Genomic DNA, 22665 nt, shown 5'->3' on the forward strand with positions numbered 1-22665 from the left:
TCACTCCAAATACACGTTTTCCAACTAACGTTTCTACTAATCAGCCTGTATAATTAGGGGTTTTGCTGAGAATATAGATGCTCAGTCTTGGTAGGTATACAGGAAAGCCAGAGACAGAGTTGTAGTTTTAGTATTGGCTGTGTTTTCTTTCCGCTGTAATACTCAGTCCTGGGTTCAAATAGTGATTGAAATCTTTCAACATACTTTGAGTGTTTGCTTGTCTGTATGGAGTACCAGATGGGTGGAGTTTGGCACTTTTGGTGATTACTGTATGCCTTTGGTTTAAATGACCCAAGCAAGCTCAATCCATCACCGTTTTGAATACTAATTGAACCAAGATCCAACAATAACACCATGTCTGTCTCCTGCCTCCAGACCCATAATATTCGAGACCGTTATGGTCACTGTCTGCACTGCTCTGAGACAGCAGCTGACCTGGTAGATGGGGAAGAGAGAGTAGCATCAAGATAGACAGCACACTAGAGAGGACATGCTTTGTTGTATATTACTGCATCTATGAAATACAGGAAACACCTCTAACTGCTACACATTGAATGCACTGTGTACCAAGAGGTGAACAAAATATTGTTCTCTATCAACAATGGCAAGCCACCGGGGTCTGACAACTTGGAAGGAATAATACTGAGGATAATAGCAGACGATATTGTCACTCCTATTTGCCATATATTCAATTAAGCCTACTAGAGAGTGTGTGCCCTCAGGCCTGGAGGGAAGCAAAAGTCATTCTGCTACCTAAGAATAGTAAAGCCCTCTTTACTGGCTCAAATAGCCAACCAATCAGTATGTTACGAACCCTTTGTAAACTTTCGTAAAAAAATGTGCTTGACTAGATACATTATATTATTATTTGATATTATTAGCTATTTGACTATAAACAGATTGACAATAGACTTTCAGCCTATAGGGAAGGACATTCAACAAGCACAACACTTACACAATTGACATAAGGTTTGGCTGAGAGAAATTGATGACAAAAAGATTTTGGGAGTTGTTTTGCAAGACTTCAGTGCGGCTTTTGGCATTATCGATCATAGTCTGTGGCTGGAAAAACATACGTGTCATGGCTTTACACCCCCTGCTATATTGTGTATAAATAGTTACCTGTCTAACATAACACAGAGTGTCATGGCACAAGGCGAGACCCAGATGCAGACACAGGAGGCAGATGGTTGGAGTCTTACAATGTTTAATAATCAAAAAGGGGTAGGCAAGAGAATGGTCGTGGACAGGCAAAAGGTCAAATCCAGATCAGAGTCCAGGAGGTACAGAGTGGCAGACAGGCTCGTGGTTAAGGCAGGCAGAATGGTCAAGGAAGACGGGTATAAAGTCCAGAAACAGGCAAGGGTCAAAACTGGGAGGACTAGAAAAAGGAGAATAGCTAAAAGCAGGAGAAGGGGAAAACCGCTGGCGACTTGGAAAACATACAAGATGAACTGGCACAGAGAGACAGGAAACACAGGGATAAATACACTGGGGAAAATCAGCGACACCTGGAGGGGGTGGAGACAATCACAGGGACAGGTGAAACAGATCAGGGCGTGACACAGAGGGTGTTCTTTAATGGAAGCCTCTCCAACATAATCCAGGTAGAATCAGGAATTCTCCAGGGAAGCTCTTTTGCTTTTTTCAATCAGTACTAAGGACATGCCACTGACTTTGAGTAAAGCCAGAGTGTCTATGTATGCGGTTGACTCAACACTACACGTCAGCTACTACAGCGACTGAAATGACTGCAACACTCAACAAAGAGTTGCAGTTAGTTTCAGAATTGTTGGCAAGGAATAAGTTAGTCTTAAATATTTAAAAAACTAAAAGCATTGTATTTGGGACAAATAATTCACAATATTCCTAAACCAGTGGTGTAGTACCCAATTGTCATACTTGAGTAAAAGTAAAGATAACTTAATATAAAATGACTCAAGTAAAAGTGAGATTCTACTTGTGTAAAATTATTTGGTTTTAAATATACTTAAGTATCAAAAGTAATTGAATTGCTAAAATATTCTTAAGTACCAAAAGTAAAAGTATAAATCATTTCAAATTCCTTATATTAAGCAAACCAGATGGCACCATTTTGTTGTTTTTTAAATTTACGGATAGCCAGGGGCATGCTCCAACACTCAGACATAATTTATACCAGAAGCATGTGTTTAGCATGAGTCCACCAGATCAGACGCAGCAGGAATCACCAGGGATGTTTTGTTAATAAGTGTGTGAATTAGACCATTTTACTGTCTTGCTTAGCATTCAAAATGTAAGGAGTACTTTTGGGTGTCAGGGAAAATGCATGGAGTAAAAAGTACATTCTTTTCTTTAGGAACGTATTGAAGTAAAAGTAAAAGTTGTCAAAAATATAAGTAGTAAAGTAAAGTACAGATATCCCCCAAAAATACTAAAGTAGTACTTTCAAGCATTCTTACTTACATACTTTACACCACTGCCCTAAACCTCAATTACATTTTGTAATGAATAATGTGGAAATTGAGCAAGTTGAGGTGACTAAACTGCTTGGAGTAACCCTGGATTGTAAACTGTCATGGTCAATACATATTGATACAACAGTAGCTAAAATGGGGAGAAGTCTGTCCATATTAAAGCGCTGCTCTGCCGTCTTAACAAAACTCTCAAAAAGGCATGTCCTAAAGGCCCTAGTTTTGTCGCACATAGACTACTGTTCAGTAGTGTGGTCAGGTGCCACTAAGAGGGACTAGGGAAAATTACAATCGGCTCAGAACAGGGCAGCACTGCTGGCCCTTGGATGTACACAGAGAGCTAATATTAATAATATGCATTTCAATGTATTTTGGCTCAAAGTGGAGGAGAGATTGACTTCATCACTAATTTTATTTATGAGAGGTATTGGCATGTTGATTGCACTGAGCTGTCTGTTTGAAATACTGGCACACAGCTCAGACACCCATCCATACCCCACAAGACATGACACCAGAGGTCTCTTCACAGACCCCAAGTCCAGAACAGACGATGGGAGGCACACAGTACTACATAGAGCCATGACTACATGGAACTCTATTCCACATCAAGTAACTGATGCAATAAGTACCATTTGATTAAAACAAAACAGAAAAAAATGCAGCTTATGGAACAGCGGGGACGTGAAGCATCACAAACATAGTCACAGACACATACACACACACACACACACACGATAACATAAGCACTATACACACATGGATTTTGTATTGTAGATATGTGGTAGTAGAGTAGGGGCCTGAGGGCACACACTTAATGTGTTGTGAAATCTGTTGTGAATGTATTGTAAAAACATTCGTATAACTGCCTTAATTTGGCTGGACCCAGGAAGAGTAGCTGCTGCCATGGGGATCCATAATAAATACAAATACCAGGATTGGTACAGAATGCATTCAGATTGCATTCTATTTCAATTCAGTCAATTTATCAAGTAATCTGAAATTCCGATTCTAATTACAATTTTCCACTAAGATTCTGAATTAAGTGACTATTGAAGTGACTATTAAGTGACTATTGAAATGGAATTGAAACCAAACTCAAATGTGTATTGTGTATTTTACCAAGTACTGTACCATGTAATGTCACACATTTCGTAGCGATATTCTGTTGTATTGGTGAGAGTTTGTTCATTGCATTGCTCTGCCTCTGTCCTGGCAGTACTCGGAGAGCAGGAGAATGCTTAGCTAGAGAATGGCTGAAGGCCCGGGTCAGATATCCAAAGAGAGATATCTCCATTGGAGAGGTTGTGGAAGGAACATTAGCAACAATAGAGCATTGCTCCCAGGTCAAGGGTCACATTTGGCCTGGTCAATGAAAAGAGAATTCACACATGTAGAATTGACATTGGTAACTGAGGAGAATGAAGCTGTGGATGGTCAGGGATGGGCAACTGCATGCCTATTGCGGGGAGTGCAGGCTTTTGTTCTTGCCCAGCTCTGAAACAACTAACAGTGGTCTATAATGAACACCATATACACACTGCGGTCCTTGTTACCCACCACAGAATTACACAGTGAGCAGAGTGGTCTTTCTTAACATATCATTTCATACCTCTATACATGAAAGGCAAATGCCTGAATGTGTTTTACAGAATTTATTGTCAAATAATATTTCACAACCTTTCATAACATATTTTTTTATAAAAGAATGTCTGAACATTAGTCTGCTGTAGGAGAGATATGCTTTTGAACAAATTGTTTAAAATCTCACATGGACTGTGGGAATGTAGACACACAAACACACTTGCCGGGCTATCACTATCACAACATCCCCCACCCACTGCTCAAAGACAACAATAACGCCCAAATCCACCGCACCACCCAGCTTCTTATCTACAAGGCGGGGGCTATAGTGGCTAATAAATTGTGTGTGTGTGCATATGTGTATTAGTGCCTGTTCGTGTCTGCACATGTTGGGGTGTCTCTGGGGTGGGCCCATCCTCAGTGTAGACCCTGCAGGCACTTCCTGTCAGGAGCTGTCAATCATACCAGACAACTGATCTGAGGGCAGGACAGCCTGTTAGCCTGGCTACCCATACTCCTTGCTCCTGCCAATTGCTTCACAATGAGTCTGGAGTACCTCCCCGATGCTCCCCGAATACGAACACATTCAGGACCGTCTGATTAGTCCAGAAACCAATGGGTTGGGCTAGAGCCAGAACATACGTGGATAAAGAGATGGTTTGAAAATGCATAATTTGCTTTGGTTAGAGACGATCCAAACACTGATGACAATGTTAAGTACAACAACCCTTGTCGCCACAAACAACTTCAATGATGGCAGTGTCATACTAAAGAATGTAGCGAACGAGAGAGCAGCGAAATAATTGTGTGTGAGTCGTCAGACTAACAGCCTGTAGCATGGCATGAGCATTGTCCCTCCCTGTGGTGCCAAACACACACGCACGCATGCACGCTCGCACACACAGAGGTTCAGACAGTCTACCATACAGGATGTACTGGGTGTTTTCACTATCTATTTTGGTCTGCAGAAAGGGTGGAGGGCAAGAGGGCTGGGGCTTTGATTGCTCTAAATGCAGAGGAGAGAAAATAGAGCTACATCATTCAAATTCTTAAAAAACATTCATTTGGTTTTCTATGAGTGAAGTGGCCTTCATCAAGCTCTTCTTTGAGTGAAATTCAGTGAATGAAATTGAATGTTTTGTATACGAGTATGAATGAAATTCAATGAAAGTATGTCAGAGCAATACAACTAGGAATGAGACAGACATCGGTGTCAGACAGGTCATTTGAATAACCCCAAAACAGCCACATAGGGGGAAATTTAAAAAGTATTGACAAAATCCCCAGTAACTGGAAACCATGTACAGTAAGAGCACCTTATTCTACAGAAAAGTAAAAAACATTGTCTGATACTGTATGTTGGACTGTTATTCATACAGTATGACATATGATTAAAACAGCCTGTATTTTAAGGAGTGGTTGTTGATAGATAAAACTCTTTGGCTTGTAAAGTGTATCGGCTTGTCTGTGTCTGTATAAAGTATAATGTAATGTGGGACTTCTGTCTTTGTCTTCTGTGTTTGTGTCTAGTGGCAGGGCAAACATCACACATATATCCTATCTTAATTTTACTAGAGTCTCTCTCAGGAAAATAATTATGCAGCAACAGCAAATGTGAATTATAAATGATATACATTTTTGTAGGTGTTGATAAAAAGAAATCTTAGTATACAATGGGGTCTGAAATTATTGGCACACTTGATAAAGATGAGCAAGGAAGACTGTATAAAATACAAATACTGAACTATATTGGTGTGTGTGACAAAATAGCTATATTTTCATGCCGTCCACCAAATGTAAATGCCTGGCGTGTGCTAAACGCCATTGGCACTTGGAATGGAACCGGTCCTATCATAAGATGAAATGAAAATAGATCTCTTTGGCCACGCATACCAGTAGTGGATTTGGCATCAAAATAATGAAGCAGAAAATATGTATTTTTTTGTTTCTATTTTGCTTCCACTGGTCCTGGGGCCGTTGTTAAGGTCAACGCATGATGAACCTAGTACCAGGACATTTTATCCAAAACTTGGTTGCCTCTGCCAGGAGGCTGAAACTTGGCCGCAAGTGGATTTTCTGTCAAGACAAAAACACCAAGCATCAAAATCCACAAAGAAATGGTTAACTGACCACAAAATCAACATTTTGCAATGACCAGCTCAGTCTCTGATCCCCTTTGAAAACCTATGGTTTGAACTGAAGAGGCCAGTCAGTATGCGTTCTAAGATCCCTCCCAATCTATTCTCCATTCTCATCATTTGTGGGGGAAAAAGGCTCAGTGCCATTACCCTCGAAAGGTGCGGAATTGAAAGATATTGAAAACAGTGTGTACAAAACATTAGGAACATCCCCTTTTGCCCTCAGGAAAGCCTCAATTCTTCATGGTATGGACTCTACAAGGTGTCAAAAGCTTTACACAGGGATGCTGGCCCATGTTGACTCCAAAGCTTCCCACAGTTGTGTCAAGTTGGCTGGATATCCTTTGGGTGTTACACCATGCTTGATACACAAAGGAAAATGTTGAATGTGAAAAACCCCAGCTGTGTTGCAGTTCTTAACACACTCAAACTGGGATGCCTGTTCAAAGGCACTTCAATCTTTTTCTTTCAATCTTACCCATTCACCCTCTGAATGGCACACGCACATAATCCATGTCTTAATTGTCTCAAGGTTTAAAAATCCTTCTTTAACATGTCTCCTCCCCTTCATCTACACTGATTGAAGTGGATTCAAGGGATCACTTGGTTTCACTTGGTCAGTGTGTCATGGAAAGAGCAGGTGTTTCTAATGTTTTGTCCACTCAGTGTACAGTATGTTAGTATAAAATAATATAATTTCCCACTTTTTTTTGCAAACAATATAGCTCAGTATAAGTATTTATTTTAATTTATACAGTATTTTTTGTGAATCTTGGCAATAATTTCAGCCCCTACAGTAATCAAGTCTGACACGCTACAATTTGTCTTTTACCAGTCTTTTACACTACAATTTGCATTTCCTGCTTTGCAGGAAAAGTATCTTCTACAACAGAGTGATCGAATAAAGATAGTATATCTGTATGTCTAACTCATGTAACCTCTTGACAGTATCACATGCTACAGTATAGAATAGAACATGTGGGACTTACTCTTCTCTGTCTGTTTCCATGGCAGCCCGCACTGACCACAACGGCTTGTTGCCACGGCATATCAAGAGTGACAGTGAAGATGACGACCTGCCCAATGTCACACTGGACAGCGTTAACGAGACCGGATCTACTGCTCTGTCTATAGCACGGGCCGTGCAGAAGTAAGTACCAGAGAGTTCTGTGTGTGTGTGTGTTTGTGTATTTTATGTCCCTCTGTATAGCCTTTATCACCCTCCCCATGTGTCTAGTCCATCTGTGTATAATAAGATGAGTCAGGGCTTCCCCATCCATCCTAGTGTAGACTGATAATCAGAACCAGTGTTTCAGTCTGCTCTCCCTCCCCCCTAAACGTAGACACTTCAAGATCCAGCACTCACACTTTAACACAGCCAGGTCACCCATGATACAAGTCAGTATTCAACATCCATCCATGTCTGAGGATATTGGGAGTTGACGTGGAAACCAGCCACTAGGGGCAACAGTGAGCGCTGTTCCTTCAAGCAGGTTTTGAATTTGATAGGCTGTTGTGGTCAGGGATGGTGGATGGGCATATGCAACTGACTCTGGTGCCAAAGGTTGCATGTTCAAATCCAGTGATAGAAAGGTAGAAGCAGCTACTCTTCCTGGGGTCCAGCAAAATTAAGGCCATTTTAAAAACAGTACATTCACAGCAGATTTTGCAACAAATTAAGTGTGTGCCCTCAAGCCCCTACTCTACTACCACATATCTAGTCCATGTGTACAGTGGATCGTCCTTTAAAAGTTATAGAGTGTTGCAGCACAGCTTGCATGGTGCCGCAGAATTCTATGGCACGTTATTTAAGTGTCAACCACTGTTACCATTAATGCTAGTTAGTGCTAGTTTGACCACCAGAGGGCATCTTTGAGAAGCATTGATAGCCTTCCATAGTGGCTGTACGAGAGAATTTAAAACCTTTTTTTGTAAGAACACAATATATGGGACTGGTTTCCATTAGGATGGAACGGAAAATATGGTATTGTACAATGTGACGGTCGGTAGGCCACAGTACTGGGCTATTTAGATAAAGAATTCCTGTGTCGTGCAGGCACGTGAGAGATTGGGGTTCAATTCCCTGACAGGCAGGAAGGAGTAGGCTGTCCTTGTAAATAAGAATTTGTTATTAACTGACTTAGTTGACCTAGTTAAATAAAAGGTTACACTAAGAGCATAACAGTTCCACACCATAATTGTAGTCTAACCGATACCCAAATGCATATTCAGTGAAAATAAAAATCTCATTGATTTATCAAGACCCTTGCTTTTCTCAGAGCAGCGTGAAACGGTGCTAAAATAGTTATATAATAGTTAAATATAAAATAGGCTATTGCTTAAAATTAAAACCAAAAGCCACCTCATGTGTCTCCCGGTGGCAGCCAGCACAGGTATGGAACCTGCCTCTGTAGCAACGCATTTTGCACTGCAGTGTCTTAGACAGCTGCGCCACTCAGGAGGCCTCATCCACAAAGTATCAAAATACAGAGAGGTGTTGGTAAAGGTATATTGTCCTGCTAATAGCCTGTAATAATACTGTACATGGTGTCCAGGTCAGGATAACCAAAACATTGATTTATTTAAGACTATCAGAAAGATTGTTGGTACTTATTTCTTTTGATCCAAAGCCATGAATGAGTGAGTCACTCCGCTTTATGTAGGGGCTGACTATATGACTATGCCATCAACTTGATAATATATAATGATATTTTGGAGGTTATTTCATTTTCAAAAAAATTAAAGTGAGCGATTGTAATCTGAATAAAGGCCAAAATAATATTTGTAAAGGCCAAAACATTTATTTCTGTTTTTAGATGGAGAGAAATGCTGGGCGAATTGTGCGCCACCCTATGGGACTCCCAATCATGGTCAACAATACTTTTTGTTGTATTATTTGTTTAGTCTTTTCTGGTGGATTAAACTGAAACTGCAACCAATCACGGCCGGTTGTGATACAGCCAACCTAACTAAGAAATACATTTGACGATAGAATTCTCCCCCCTACCCTCCTTCTAGGCAAATCTATTGCCCAGCTACCTGCTAATATTCATAACGGCGCTGTACAACGTGATCGTGTGTGTTTGAGAGAGTGTTTTCCAGTAAGCATCAATTATGTTTACCTTCATTAGACAACTTTGTTCTAATATTTCTGTAATTCAGTGACAATCATTCCCATAGTAATTCGTTATGGTTCCATAACTAAATAAACATTAGCATTTTGAAAGAGTATTTTTAATATTTTATTAACGAATGCATACAGATGCTGATGAAGAAATACAGTGCTGTACAGTATAAGCTTTATCCGACATTTTGCGGTTACATGAGGTCGCCCACCCGCAGTTTTATGTAGATGCAGAGGCTATATGACTGAGCCATCAACTTGATTATTTATTAGACATCACTTGCTTATATTCAGTTAACAAATTTATCTTAAGAATATCATGGAATATAATTGAACGTTTTCGTTTCTCCATGCTTGTCTCAGAGCAGTCGAAACGGTGCTGAAATAGTCGTCCACGGCGAGTAGGCTATATACAGTGTGGAGAACAAGTATTTGATACACTGCCGATTTTGCAGGTTTTCCTACTTACAAAGCATTTAGAGGTCTGTAGTTTTTATCATAGGTACACTTCAACTGTGAGAGACGGAATCTAAAACAAAAATCCAGAAAATCACATTGTATGATTTTTAAGTAATTTATTTGCCTTTTATTGCATGACATAAGTATTTGATACATCAGAAAAGCAGAACTTAATATTTGGTACAGAAACCTTTGTTTGCAATTACAGAGATCATATGATTCCTGTAGTTCTTGACCAGGTTTGCACACACTGCAGCAGGGATTTTGGCCCACTCCTCCATACAGACCTTCTCCAGATCCTTCAGGTTTCGGGGCTGTCGCTGGGCAATACGGACTTTCAGCTCCCTCCAAAGAGTTTCTATTGGGTTCAGGTCTGGAGACTGGCTAAGCCATTCCAGGACCTTGAGATGCTTCTTACGGAGCCACTCCTTAGTTGCCCTGGCTGTGTGTTTCGGGTCATTATGCTGGAAGACCCAGCCACGACCCATCTTCAATGCTCTTACTGAGAGAAGGAGGTTGTTGGCCAAGATCTCGCGATACATGGCACCATCCATCCTCCCCTCAATACGGTGCAGTCGTCCTGTCCCCTTTGCAGAAAAGCATCCCCAAAGAATGATGTTTCCACCTCCATGCTTCACGGTTGGGATGGTGTTCTTGGGGTTGTACTCATCCTTCTTCTTCCTCCAAACACGGCGAGAGGAGTTTAGACCAAAAAGCTCTATTTTTGTCTCATCAGACCACATGACCTTCTCGCATTCCTCCTCTGGATCATCCAGATGGTCATTGGCAAACTTCAGACGGGCCTGGACATGCGCTGACTTGAGCAGGGGGACCTTGCGTGCGCTGCAGGATTTTAATCCATGGCGGCGTAGTGTGTTACTAATGGTTTTCTTTGAGACTGTGGTCCCAGCTCTCTTCAGGTCATTGACCAGGTCCTGCCGTGTAGGTCTGGGCTGATCCCTCACCTTCTTCATGATCATTGATGCCCCACGAGGTGAGATCTTGCATGGGGCCCCAGACTGAGGGTGATTGACTGTCATCTTGAACTTCTTCCATTTTCTAATAATTGCGCCAACAGTTGTTGCCTTCTCAACAAGCTGCTTGCCTATTGTCCTGTAGCCCATCCCAGCCTTGTGCAGGTTTACCATTTATCCCTGATGTCCTTACACAGCTCTGGTCAGCTCTGGTCAGCTCTGGTCTTGGTCATTGTGGAGAGGTTGGAGTCTGTTTGATTGAGTGTGTGGACAGGTGTCTTTTATACAGGTAATGAGTTCAAACAGGTGCAGTTAATGAAGGTAATGAGTGGAGAACAGGCGGGCTTCTTATCTTCTTGAAACTAGGGGTCACTATATATTTTTTTTTAAATAACGTTTCCCAAAGTAAACCACCTATTTCTCAGGGCTAGAACATGTATACAATTGACAGCTTATGATAGAAAACACTCTACGGTTTCCAAAACTTAAAAAATATTGTCTGTGAGTATAACAGAACTGATATTGCAGGCCAAATCCTGAGAAATCCAATCTGGAAGTGACTTATTTTGAAACCCCTGTCTTTCTATGCATCCCTATTGCCCATTGAAAGGGATATCAACATGATTCCTTTTTCTGTGGCTTCCCTAAGGTGTCTACAGCCTTTAGACGTAGTTTCAGGCCTTTATTTTGAAGAATGAATGACTACATTGCGTAAGTGGCCAGCTGAGGGCTCTCAGAGTGATTCTTGCGTAAAAGACAGAGTAGTAGTCATTTTTCCTTTCGCTCCGACTGAAAAGCCAATTGTCCCTGTTGATTTATTATCCAATAGATATTTGAAAAATATAACTATACAAACTATAAAATTGACTATAAAAAACGTTTGCCATGTTTCTTTCGTGATCGCTATTTCCGGTGGATTTCTCAACATAACGTGACCAACAAAAGGAGGTATTTTGGGTATAAAAGTAATCTTTATGGAACAAAAGGAACATTTGCTATCTAACTGGGAGTCTCGTCAGTGAAAACATCCTAAGATCATCAAGGGTAGACAGATAATTTGATTGCTTTTCTGATTTTCGTGACCAAGCTTCCTGCTGATTTAAGTATAACTTTTGAGTGACGCCTTTAGTGAGAGGTCTAATGCTTTAATAATATCTGCCCTACGAATGAATATCTATTATTAGTTACATTGTTTTCGTTTGAACGTGCAGACTGGCACTAAGAACAAAGGGAATGTATCCCTAGTCAGCGCCATTATTAGTGCAATGCCCCTTAAAGTGTTGCTCTGTGCTACCCAGTGGGGCAGGGTGGGGGTCCAGTTTCTTATTTAGAATGATTTATTTCAGTTTTTAGAGGAGAGAAACCAAAAACCTACAGTCATCTCATGGATTTACCAGTCGAGGCCAGCACGGATATTGAACTAGCATCTGTAGCAACTCAGCGCCACTAAGGCGCTGCTCAGCGTGGCCGGTCGGGAGGAGGCTACAGTACTACAGACACACAGTAGCGCCTTGGGCCCCAAAAGCATAATCAGTGCTCTAACTCCCCCTTGCGCTGGTCTGGAGCAATGAAGTAGTGATGCAGGGTATTGTACTAAACCACAAAGTCCCGCAACATAATCGCAAAACTTTGAGGAGCAACCACTGTATGTATAGTGTGTTTTTTTTTCTTTTTTCCCCCCCAATTTCATGGTATCCAATTGTTTAGTAGCTACTATCTTGTCTCATCGCTACAACTCCTGTACGGGCTCGGGAGAGACAAAGGTTGAACGTCATGCATCGTCCAATACACAACCCAACCAAGCCGCACTGCTTCTTAACACAGCGCGCATCCAACCCGGAAGCCAGCCGCACCAATGTGTCGGTGGAAACACCATGCACCTGGCAACCTTGGTTAGCGCGCACTGCGCCCGGCCCGCCACGGGAGTCGCTGGTGCGCGATGAGACAAGGATATCCCTACCGGCCAACCCCCTCCCTAACCCAGGACGACGCTAGGCCAATTGTGCATCGCCCCACGGACCTCCCCGGCGGCCGGTTACGACAGAGCCTGGGCGCAAACCGAGAGTCTCTGGTGGCACAGCTGGCGCTGCAGTACAGCGCCCTTAACCGCTGCGCCACCCGGGAGGCCCGTATGGTGTGTTTTAAGCCTATTCCAAACCTTAAACGTTACCTTAACCATTCTGATTTAATACCTAACCTTAATATTTCGGTGTCAATGCCTAAACGTAACCTTAAACACTTCGAAATGTGACTTTTGGAACAACATAAATGTGACGTTTCAGAAACATAGATGAACATTTAATTTTGATGTGAGAGCTGGTTGCCATTGAAGCCCATTCGGATGATCAGAACCAGGGACTCATCGTCTGCTTTCCTGCCCTAAACCTATAAAGTTCCAGACACAGAACTACAGTCATATGTCCCTGCCCAGACTCTGTACTGTTACCCGTCAGAGTGGCCAGACTCATAATATTGCCGGTGTTGCACTGTAATTAGGTTTAACTAGTAGGAAACACAAACGGTCTATGTGTGCCACACACACACACACACACACTGTTTGTTAGACTTACTGTTAGGAAACTGTTCCAGGACTGTGTTCCTGTGTTAAACCCCCACTAATGATGTTCCCTCAGTAAATAGACAGGTTTCCCTCTTCCAAAATGACTCACTTTCCCAAACATAGTACGACATAGGGAATAGGGTGCCATTTTGGACACAGGCATACAGTACTCTGCATTTGTGCTGCTTTTAAACTGTGACACCAGTGTTACCCTGATGTTATACTAGGAAAATTGTGTTTCCATAGCTACAGATGTCGGATCTAAACTTGATCACTCTTTTGTCGCTGAGAATTTGAGAAGTACTCTTTCTCTCCATGCAGGGGCAACCGAGTCATAGGGATCAGAGCTTGCTATCAAAATCATATTCCCTCTCACTCACTCAAAATGCTAGGCCTAGCTCCTATTACTGCAACATTAAAATGTATCTGAAATGCAGCATCATCAACATCAACACCCGTTGTTTATATAGCTTAATAACATAAGATAGCTATTGGTCTCCACTAGGCTACGACATAAAAGTGTCTAGTGTATCCCAAGGTTACGAATGAACTGTCAAAATGTAGTGGTGGTCCAGGTGTGTAAATATAGGCCTACTGTGTAATTAAAGGCCTACGTGGGTTCGATTCTGGACCTTGCCCTTCTGGCAAATAACTCAATCCTTCCGATTGACTAGATTTAGTTACAGATTTCAAGTATGGACAGCCCAGGGATAGTTTACCCCTGATCTTGATAATAAATGACCATACCAGACACTTTCGGATAACTAACATACAGTGCATTCGGAATGTATTCAGACCCTTTGACATTTTCCACATTTTGTTACGTTTACAGCCTTCTTCTAAAATGGATAAAATAAAATGTTTGCTCCTCAAACTACACACAATACCCCATAATGACAAAGCGAACACTGATTTTTAAAATTTGTGCAAATTTATATGTACATAAGTATTCAGAACTTTTGCTATGAGACTCGAAATTGAGCTCAGCTATATCCCGTTTGCATTAATTATCCTTGTTTCTACAACTTGATTGGATTCCATATGTGGTCATTTCAATTGATTGGACATGGTTTCCTCCAGATGTGACACTTGGCATTCAGGCTAAATAGTTCAATCTTGGTTACATCAGATGAGAAAATATTATTTCTCATGGTCTGAGAGTGTGTGCCTTTTGGCAAACTCCAAGCGGGCTGTCATGTGCCTTTTACTGAGGAGTGGTTTCCGTCTGGCCACTCTTCCATAAAGGCCGGATTGGTGGAGTGCTGCAGAGATGGTTGTCCTTCTGGAAGGTTCTCCCATCTCCACAGAGGAACTCTAGAGCTCTGTCAGAGTGACCATAAGATTCTTGGTCACCTCCCTGACCTTCAATGCTGCAGAAGTTTTTGTGTACCCTTCCCCAGATCTGTACCTCGACACAATCCTGTCTCGGAGCTGATTCAACCTCACGGATTGGTTTTTGCTCTGACATGCACTGTCAATTGTGGGACCTTAAACAGACACGTGTGTGCCTTTCCAAATCATGTCCAATCAATTGAATTTACCACAGGTGGACTCCAATGAAGTTGTAGATCATCTCAAGGATGATCAACAGAAACAGGATGCACCTGACCTCAATTTCGAGTCTCATACAAAGGGTCTGAATAGTTATGTAAATAAGTTATTTTAGGATTTTTTTTCTTTCATAGTTTTCGCAAAAAAAATAAATGTTTTTGCTTTGTCATTATGGGGTACTGTGTAGATTGCTGAGGATTTTTTTGTATTTAATCCATTTGAGAATTAAGCTGTAACGTAATAAAATGTCAAGGGGTCTGAATACTTTGAAGGCACTGTAAACTGCTAGTTCCAGATCTGTATGTACACTCACCCACAACTACTAATCATAGACCAATCTGAAGTTAAATCAAATCAAAATGTATTTGTCACATGCGCCGAATACAACAAGTGTAGACCTTACCATGTCAATGTAAATAGTCTGGTGGCCATTTAATACATTTTTCAGCAGACTTATGGCTTGGGGGCAGAAGCTGTTAAGGAGCGTTTTGGTCCTAGACTTGTCGCTCTGGTACCGCTTGCCATGCGGTAGCAGATAAAGCAGTCTTTGATCTACATCACTAGGGTGACTGGAGTTTTTGGGCTTTCCTTTGACACTGCCATTTATATGTCTGGTTGGCAGGAAACTTGTCCCCGGTGATGTACTGGGCCGTTCGCACTACCCTCTGTTGAGCCTTACTGTCACATGCCGAGCAGTTGCCATACCAGGTGGTGATGAAACTGGTCAGGATGGTCTCGATGGTGCAGCTGTAGAACTTTTTGAGAATCTGGGAACCCATGCCAAATCTTTTCAGTCTCCTGAGGGGAAAAGGTGTGGTCATGCCCTTTTCACGACTGTGTTTGGACCATGATAGTTTGTTGGTGATGTGGACACCAAGGAACTTGAAACTCTCGTCCCACTCCACTCCCCGTCAATTTTAATGGGGGCCTGTTCGGTCCGCGTTTTCCTGTAGTCCACAATCATCTCCTTTGTCTGGCTTACATTAAGGGAGAGGTTGTTGTCCTGGAACCACACTGTCTGACCTCCTCCCTATAGGCTGTCTCATCATTGTCGGTGATCAGGCCAACCACTGTTGTGTCGTCAGCAAACTTAATGATGGTGTTGGAGTCGTGTTTGGCCACGCAGTCGTGGGTGACTAGGGAGTACAGTAGGGGACTAAGTACCCACCCCTGAGGGGGCCCCAGTGTTGAGGATCAGCGTTGCAGACGTGTTGTTGCCAACTCTTACCACCTGGGGGCAGCCCGTCAGGAAGTCCAGGATCCAGTTGCAGAGGGAGGTTTTTAGTCCCAGGGTCCTTAGCTTATTGATGAGCTTTGTGGGCACTATAGTGTTGAACGCTGAGCTGTAGTCAGTGAACAGTATTCTCACATAGGTGTTCCTTTTGTCCAGGTGGGAAATGGCAGTGTGGAGTGCGATTGAGATTGGGTCATCTGTGGATCTGTTGGGGTGGTATTCAAATTGAAGGGGGTCTAGGTTATCCGGGAGGATGCTGTTGATGTCAGTCATGACCAGCCTTTCAAAGCACTTCATGGCCACCGACATGAGTGCTACGGGGCAGAAATCATTTCGGCAGGTTACCTTCACTTCCTTGCGCACAGGGACTATGGTGGTCTGCTTGAACCATGTACAGTGCCTTACAAAAGTATTCATCCCCCTTGGCGTTTTTCCAATTTTGTTTTATTACAACCTGTAATTTAAGTTGATTTTTATTTGGATTTCATGTAATGGGCATACCCAAAATAGTCTAAATTGGTGAAGTGAAATTTTAAAAAGTACTTGTTTCAAAAAAGCAAAAACAAAAAACAGAAAAGTGGTGTGTGTATATGTATTCACCCCCTTTGATATGAAGCCCCTAAATAAGATCTGATGCAACCAATTACCTTCACAAGTCACATAATTAGTTAAATAAAGTCCACCTGTGTGCGATCTAGGTGTCACATGATCTGTCACATGATCTCAATATATATACACCTGTTCTGTAAGGCCCCAGAGTCTGTAACACCACCAAGCAAGGGGCACCACCAAGCAAGCAGCACCATGAAGACCATCAAGCTCTTCAAACAGGTCAGGGACAAAGTTGTGGAGAAGTACAGATCAGGGTTGGGTTCTTGAGCACCATTAAATCATTATTAAAAAACTGAAATAATATGGCACCACAACAAACCTGCCAAGAGAGGACCGCCCACCAAAACTCACGGACCAGACAAGGAGGACATTAATCAGAGAGGCAGAAAAAGAAACCAAAGATAACCCTGAATGAACTGCAAAGCTCCACAGCGGAGATTGGAGTATCTGTCCATAGGACCACTTTAAGCCGTTCACTCCAAAGAGCTGGTCTTTACGGAAGATTGGCCAGAAAAAAGACATGACTTAAAGAAAAAAATAACCAAACATGTTTGGTGTTCGCTAAAACGGCATGTGGGAGACTCCCCAAACATATGGAAGAATGTTCTCTGCTCAGATGAGACTAAAATTGAGCTTTTTGGCCATCAAGGAAAACGCTATGTCTTGCACAAACCCAACACCTCTCCTCACCCCGAGAACATCATCCCCACATTGAAGCATGGTGGTGGCAGCATCATGCTGTAGGAATGTTTCTCATGGGCAGGGACTGGGAAACTGGTCAGAATTGAAGAAATGATGGATGGAGCTAAATACAGGAAAATTCTTGAGGGAAACCTGTTTCAGTCTTCCATAAATTTGAGACTGGGATGGAGATTCACCTTCCAGCAGGACAATGACCCTAAGCATACTGCTAAAGTAACACTTGAGTGGTTTAAGGGGAAACATTTAGATGTCTTGGTATGGCCTAGTCAAAGCCCAGACCCCATTCCAGTTGAGAATCTGTGGTATGACTTAAAGATTGCTGTACACCAGCGGAACCCATCCAACTTGAATTAGCTTGAGCATGGGCAAAGAATGGGCAAATATCTCAGTGGCTAGATGTGCCAAGCTTATAGAGACATACCCCAAGAGACTTGCAGCTGTAATTGCTGCAAAAGGTGTCTCTACAAAGAATTTACTTTGGGGGCAGGTGAATAGTTATGCACGCTCAAGTTTTCAGTTCTTTTGTATAATTTTTTGTTTGTTTCACAATTAAAAATATTTTGCATTTTCAAAGTGGTAGTCATGTTGTGTAAATCAAATGATACAAACCCCATAAAATTCCATTTTAATTCCAGGTTGTAAGGCAACAAAAGAGGAAAATTCCAAGGTGGGTGAATACTTTCGCAAGCCACTGTTGGTTTTACAGACACGGTCAGGGAGAGGTTGAACATGTCAGTGTAGACACTTGCCAGTTGGTCCACGCATGCTTTGAATACACGTCCTGGTAATCCATCTGGCCCCGTGGCTTTGTGAATGTTGAGCTGTTTAAAGATAATCTTTTTTTTAAATTTTTTTTATTCAACCTTTATTTAAGCAGGTAGGCTAGTTGAGAACAATTTCTCATTTGCAACTGCGACCTGGCGAAGATAAAGCAAAACAGTGACACAGACAACTACACCGAGTTACACATGGAGTAAACAATAATCAAGCCAATAACACAATAAACAAGTCAATGACACAGTAGAAAAAAGAACCTATATACAGTGTGTGAAAAGGCACACTGTCTAGGGTTTTTTGTGGGGTTGTTTTCATCTAGGTGTTTATGTTGGTCTATGGTTGCCTAGATTGGTTCTCAATTAGAGGCAGGTGTTTATCGTTGTCTTCTTTGGGTATTTCGTGGGTTATTGTCTATGTGTAGTTGCCTGTGTCAGCACTCATTATCATAGCGTCACGTTGTTTTTGTTTAAGTGTTCTTTGTGTTTTTCGTCATTCAATAAAAGAATGGATTCACACCACGCTGCGCTTTGGTCTACTCCATACGACAATCGTGACACCCTGTTTGCAGGTGTTTGAAGGATCTTCATTTATAAGTGCCATTGCAATGAGCACAGCCATTACACTTGTAATTTCCATCCAGTAGGAGTGCAAATAGACGTTGTTCAGGAATATCTTGGGGTGGTAAATCAGAGTGTACCAATTGGTCTCTGAGATTTCTGCCCCGCGAGAATATGACCAAGGGAAGGTCCGAAAACACATTAACGAGACTATCATCGGATTTTAGAATGTGCCAATGTTTGTGAACAATTCCCTTGTTTTGCTTCCAAAACATCTGGTGATTTTGCACAGAGCCACATCAATTTACAGAAATACTCATAATAAACATTGATAAAAGATACAAGTGTTATGCATGGAACTTTAGATAAACTTCTCCTTAATGCAACCGCTGTGTCAGATTTCAAAAAAGCTTTACGGAAAACGCACACTATGCAATAATCTGAGAACGGAGCTCGGACACAAAAACAAGCCATACAGATACCCGCCATGTTGTGGAGTCAACAGAAGTCAGAAATAGCATTATAAATATTCACTTACCTTTGATCTTCATCAGAATGCATTCCCAGGAATGCCAGTTCCACAATAAATGTTTGTTTTGTTCGATAAAGTCTATCATTTATGTCCAAATACCTCCTTTTTGTTCGCGCCTTTAGTTCACAAATCCAAATTCACGACGCACAGGCCAGACAAAAAGTCAAAAAGTTCTGTTACAACTCGTAGAAACATGTCAAAGATGTATAGAATCAATCTTTCGGGTGTTTTTAACATAAATCTTCAATAATGTTTCAACCGGAGAATTCCTTTGTCTTTAGAAATACAATGGAAGCAGCTACATCTCACGGGCGCACGCCTGACTGAGCTCATGGCCTTCTGCCAGACCTCTGGTTGAAACAGCTCTCATACTCTCCTCCTTCACAGTAGAAGCCTCAAACAAGGTTCTAAAGACTGTTGACATCTAGTGGAAGCCTTAGAACGTGCAATCAGACCAAATTTACACTGTGTCTTGGATAGGCAAAGAGTTGAAAAACTACAAACCTCAGATTTCCCTCTTCCTGGTTGTATTTTTTTCTCAGGTTTTTGCTTGCCATATGAGTTCTGGTATACTCACAGACATCATTCAAACAGTTTTAGAAACTTCAGAGTGTTTTCTATAAATATCCTAATAATATGCATATCTTAGCTTCTGCGCCTGAGTAGCAGGCAGTTTACTCTAGGCACCTTATTCATCCAAGCTACTCAATACTGCCCCCAGCCATCAGAAGTTAAAGGTCTTGCTCACATCGGCTACCGAAAGCGTTGTCACACAGCCATCCAGAACAGCTGGTGCTCTCATTCATTCATGCTTTAGTGTTGCTTGCCTCGATCCGAGCATAAATGGCATTTAGCTCATATGGTAAGCTCACGTCACTGGGCACCTCGTGGCTGGGTTTTCCTTTGTAGTCCGTAATAGTTTTAAAGCCCTGCCACATCCGACGTGCGTCAGAGCTAGTGTTGTAGGATTCAATCTTAATCCTGTATTGACGCTTTGCTTGTTTGATGGTTCGTCTGAGGGCATAGCGGAATTTCTGACAAGTGTCCAGGTTGTTGGCACGCTCCTTGAAAGTGGCAGTTCTAGCCTTTAGCTCGATGCGGATGTTGCCTGTAATCCATGAGCTAGCACCGTAGTAGTACCTAATTTAGGACACTTGCATCAGCTGTTATAGCTTCATGACCTGCTACAGTAAAGTTGCCCTCCAGTGGCCAACACCACTCCTCCAGCCACATGTGGAACTCCAAGACAAACAGATAGACAGGCTGGTAGACACACACATGCACACACGCACCCATGTCGGCCCAGATGATGAAGAAGGTCAGACTCAGATTTCTCTGCAGTGTATATAAAGTAAACTAATAACAACACCATGGACGTTGCTCAATGGCACAATCTGCCTCAAACCGAGGAGAAAAATAAAAGTTGATCAAGAAAACCGGCCATAATGTAAAACTGTGCATGAGAGGAAGCCAAGCATGCCAATTAGTCTATGATAACGTTTCCCCATAATAACATCTATTTCTCATAATAACTTGCCTATCTCGCTATAACATGATCTTTCTCACTATAACCTTATCTTTCTTGTAATAACAAGATAATGGATTCTTTTGTTTTAAAGAGATGTTTAATTTTTTCATAATAATGTCATGTTCGTCATATGAGTGAGACCAAGGCGCAGCGTGGTATGTGTACATTCTCTTTTAATGAATGAATCACTTAACAAAAACAACAAAACTAACGAACGAAACGTGAAGCTGTACAAATTAGTGCAGACAGGAAACTAAACATAGTCAAGATCCCACACCAGAAAGTGGGAAAAAGGGATGCCTAAATATGATCCCCAATTAGAGACAACAATAAACAGTGGTCTCTGATTGGGAACCATATCAGGCCAACATAGAAATTACACAACATAGAATGCCCACCCCAAATCACACCCTGACCTAACCAAATAGAGAAATAAAACGGCTATCTAAGGTCAGGGCGTGACAGTACCCCACCCCAAAGGTGATGACTCCCGGCCTCAAACCTGAACCTATAGGGGAGGATCAGGGTGGGCATCTATCCTCGGTGGCAGCTCTGGTTCGGGGCATAGTCCCCGCTCCCTACATTGATCCCTTCGCTTCTGTGGAAACGGACCGTGGATCGTTGCCGGAGGAACCGGACCGTGGATCATCGCCGGAGGCTCAGAACTGGGAACCACCTCTGAAGACTCTGGACTGCAGCTCATCGCTGGAGGCCCCGGACTGGGGACTGTCGCTGGAGATCCCAGACTGGGGACTGTCGCTGGAGATCCCAGACTGGGGACCGTCGCTGGAGACCCCGGACTGGGGACCGTTGCTGGAGACTCCGGACTGTGGACCGTCGCTGGAGGTTCCGGACTGTGGACCGTCGCTGGAGGTTCCGGACTGTGGACCGTCTTTGGAGGTTCCGGACTGTGGACCGTCTTTGGAGGTTCCGGACTGTGAAACGTCACAGGGAGCTCTGGACTGGGAACTGTAGCCGGAAGTAAACTTTATTAAAGGGACTAGTGTTCCATTATTAAAGTGACCAGTGATTCCATGTCTATGTATAAAAAACAGTATATTGGGCAGCAGCCTCTAAGGTGCAGGGTTGAGTAACTGAGTGGTAGCTGGCTAGTGATGGCTATTTAACAGTCTGATGGCCTTGAGGTAGAAGCTGTTTTTCAGTCTCTCTTATCCAGCTTTGATGCGCCTGTACTAAGCTTACTTTTTGGGTTGCGGTTGATGTCCTTGATGATCTTTTTGGCCTTCCTGTGACATTGGGTGGTGTAGGTGTCCTGGGGGGCAGGCAGTGTGCCCCCGGTGATGTGGGGTAGACTGCACCACCTTCTGGAGAGCCCTGCAGTTGCGTGCAGTGCAGTTGCCATACCAGGCGGTGATACTGCAGACAGGATGCTCTCAATTGTGCATCTGTAAATGTTTGTGAGGGTATTAGGGGCCAAGCTGAATTTCTTGAGCCACCTGAGATGCTGTTGCACCTTCTTCACCACAATATCTGTTTGGTTGGACCATTTTAGATTGTTAGTGATGTGTACGGATGGAACTGGAAGCTTTTCAACTTCTCCACTGCTGTCCCGTCGATGTGGATAGGGGCGTGCTCCTTCTGCTGTTTCCTGAAGTCCACGATCAGCTCCTTTGTTTTGTTGGCGTTGAGGGAGAGGTTCTTTTCCTGGCACCACTCCGCCAGGGTCCTCACCTCCTCCCTGTAGGCTGTCTCGTCATTTTCTGTAATCAGGCCTACGAATGTTGTGCCGTCTACAAACTTGATGATTGAGTTGGAGGCGTGCGTGGCCATGCAGTCATGTGTGAACAGGGAGTACAGGAGGGGGCTGAGCACGCACCCTTGTGGGGCCCCTGTGTTGAGGATCAGCGACGTGGAGGTGTTGT

At 42.6% G+C, this 22665-nt stretch overlaps 1 protein-coding gene across 1 annotated transcript in view; it reads left to right on the forward strand.

The window, feature by feature from the left end:
• Positions 1-22665, forward strand: part of klf12b (Kruppel-like factor 12b) — a 161981-nt gene that overhangs the window by 100740 nt on the left and 38576 nt on the right. The window contains exon 4 of the mRNA XM_024388631.2: positions 7187-7322. Within this exon, the coding sequence (XP_024244399.1) occupies positions 7187-7322 (136 nt within the window). The remainder of the gene's footprint in view (positions 1-7186; positions 7323-22665) is intronic.

Source organism: Oncorhynchus tshawytscha, linkage group LG26 (assembly GCF_018296145.1).
Source record: "Oncorhynchus tshawytscha isolate Ot180627B linkage group LG26, Otsh_v2.0, whole genome shotgun sequence".
Classification (NCBI taxonomy): domain Eukaryota; kingdom Metazoa; phylum Chordata; class Actinopteri; order Salmoniformes; family Salmonidae; genus Oncorhynchus; species Oncorhynchus tshawytscha.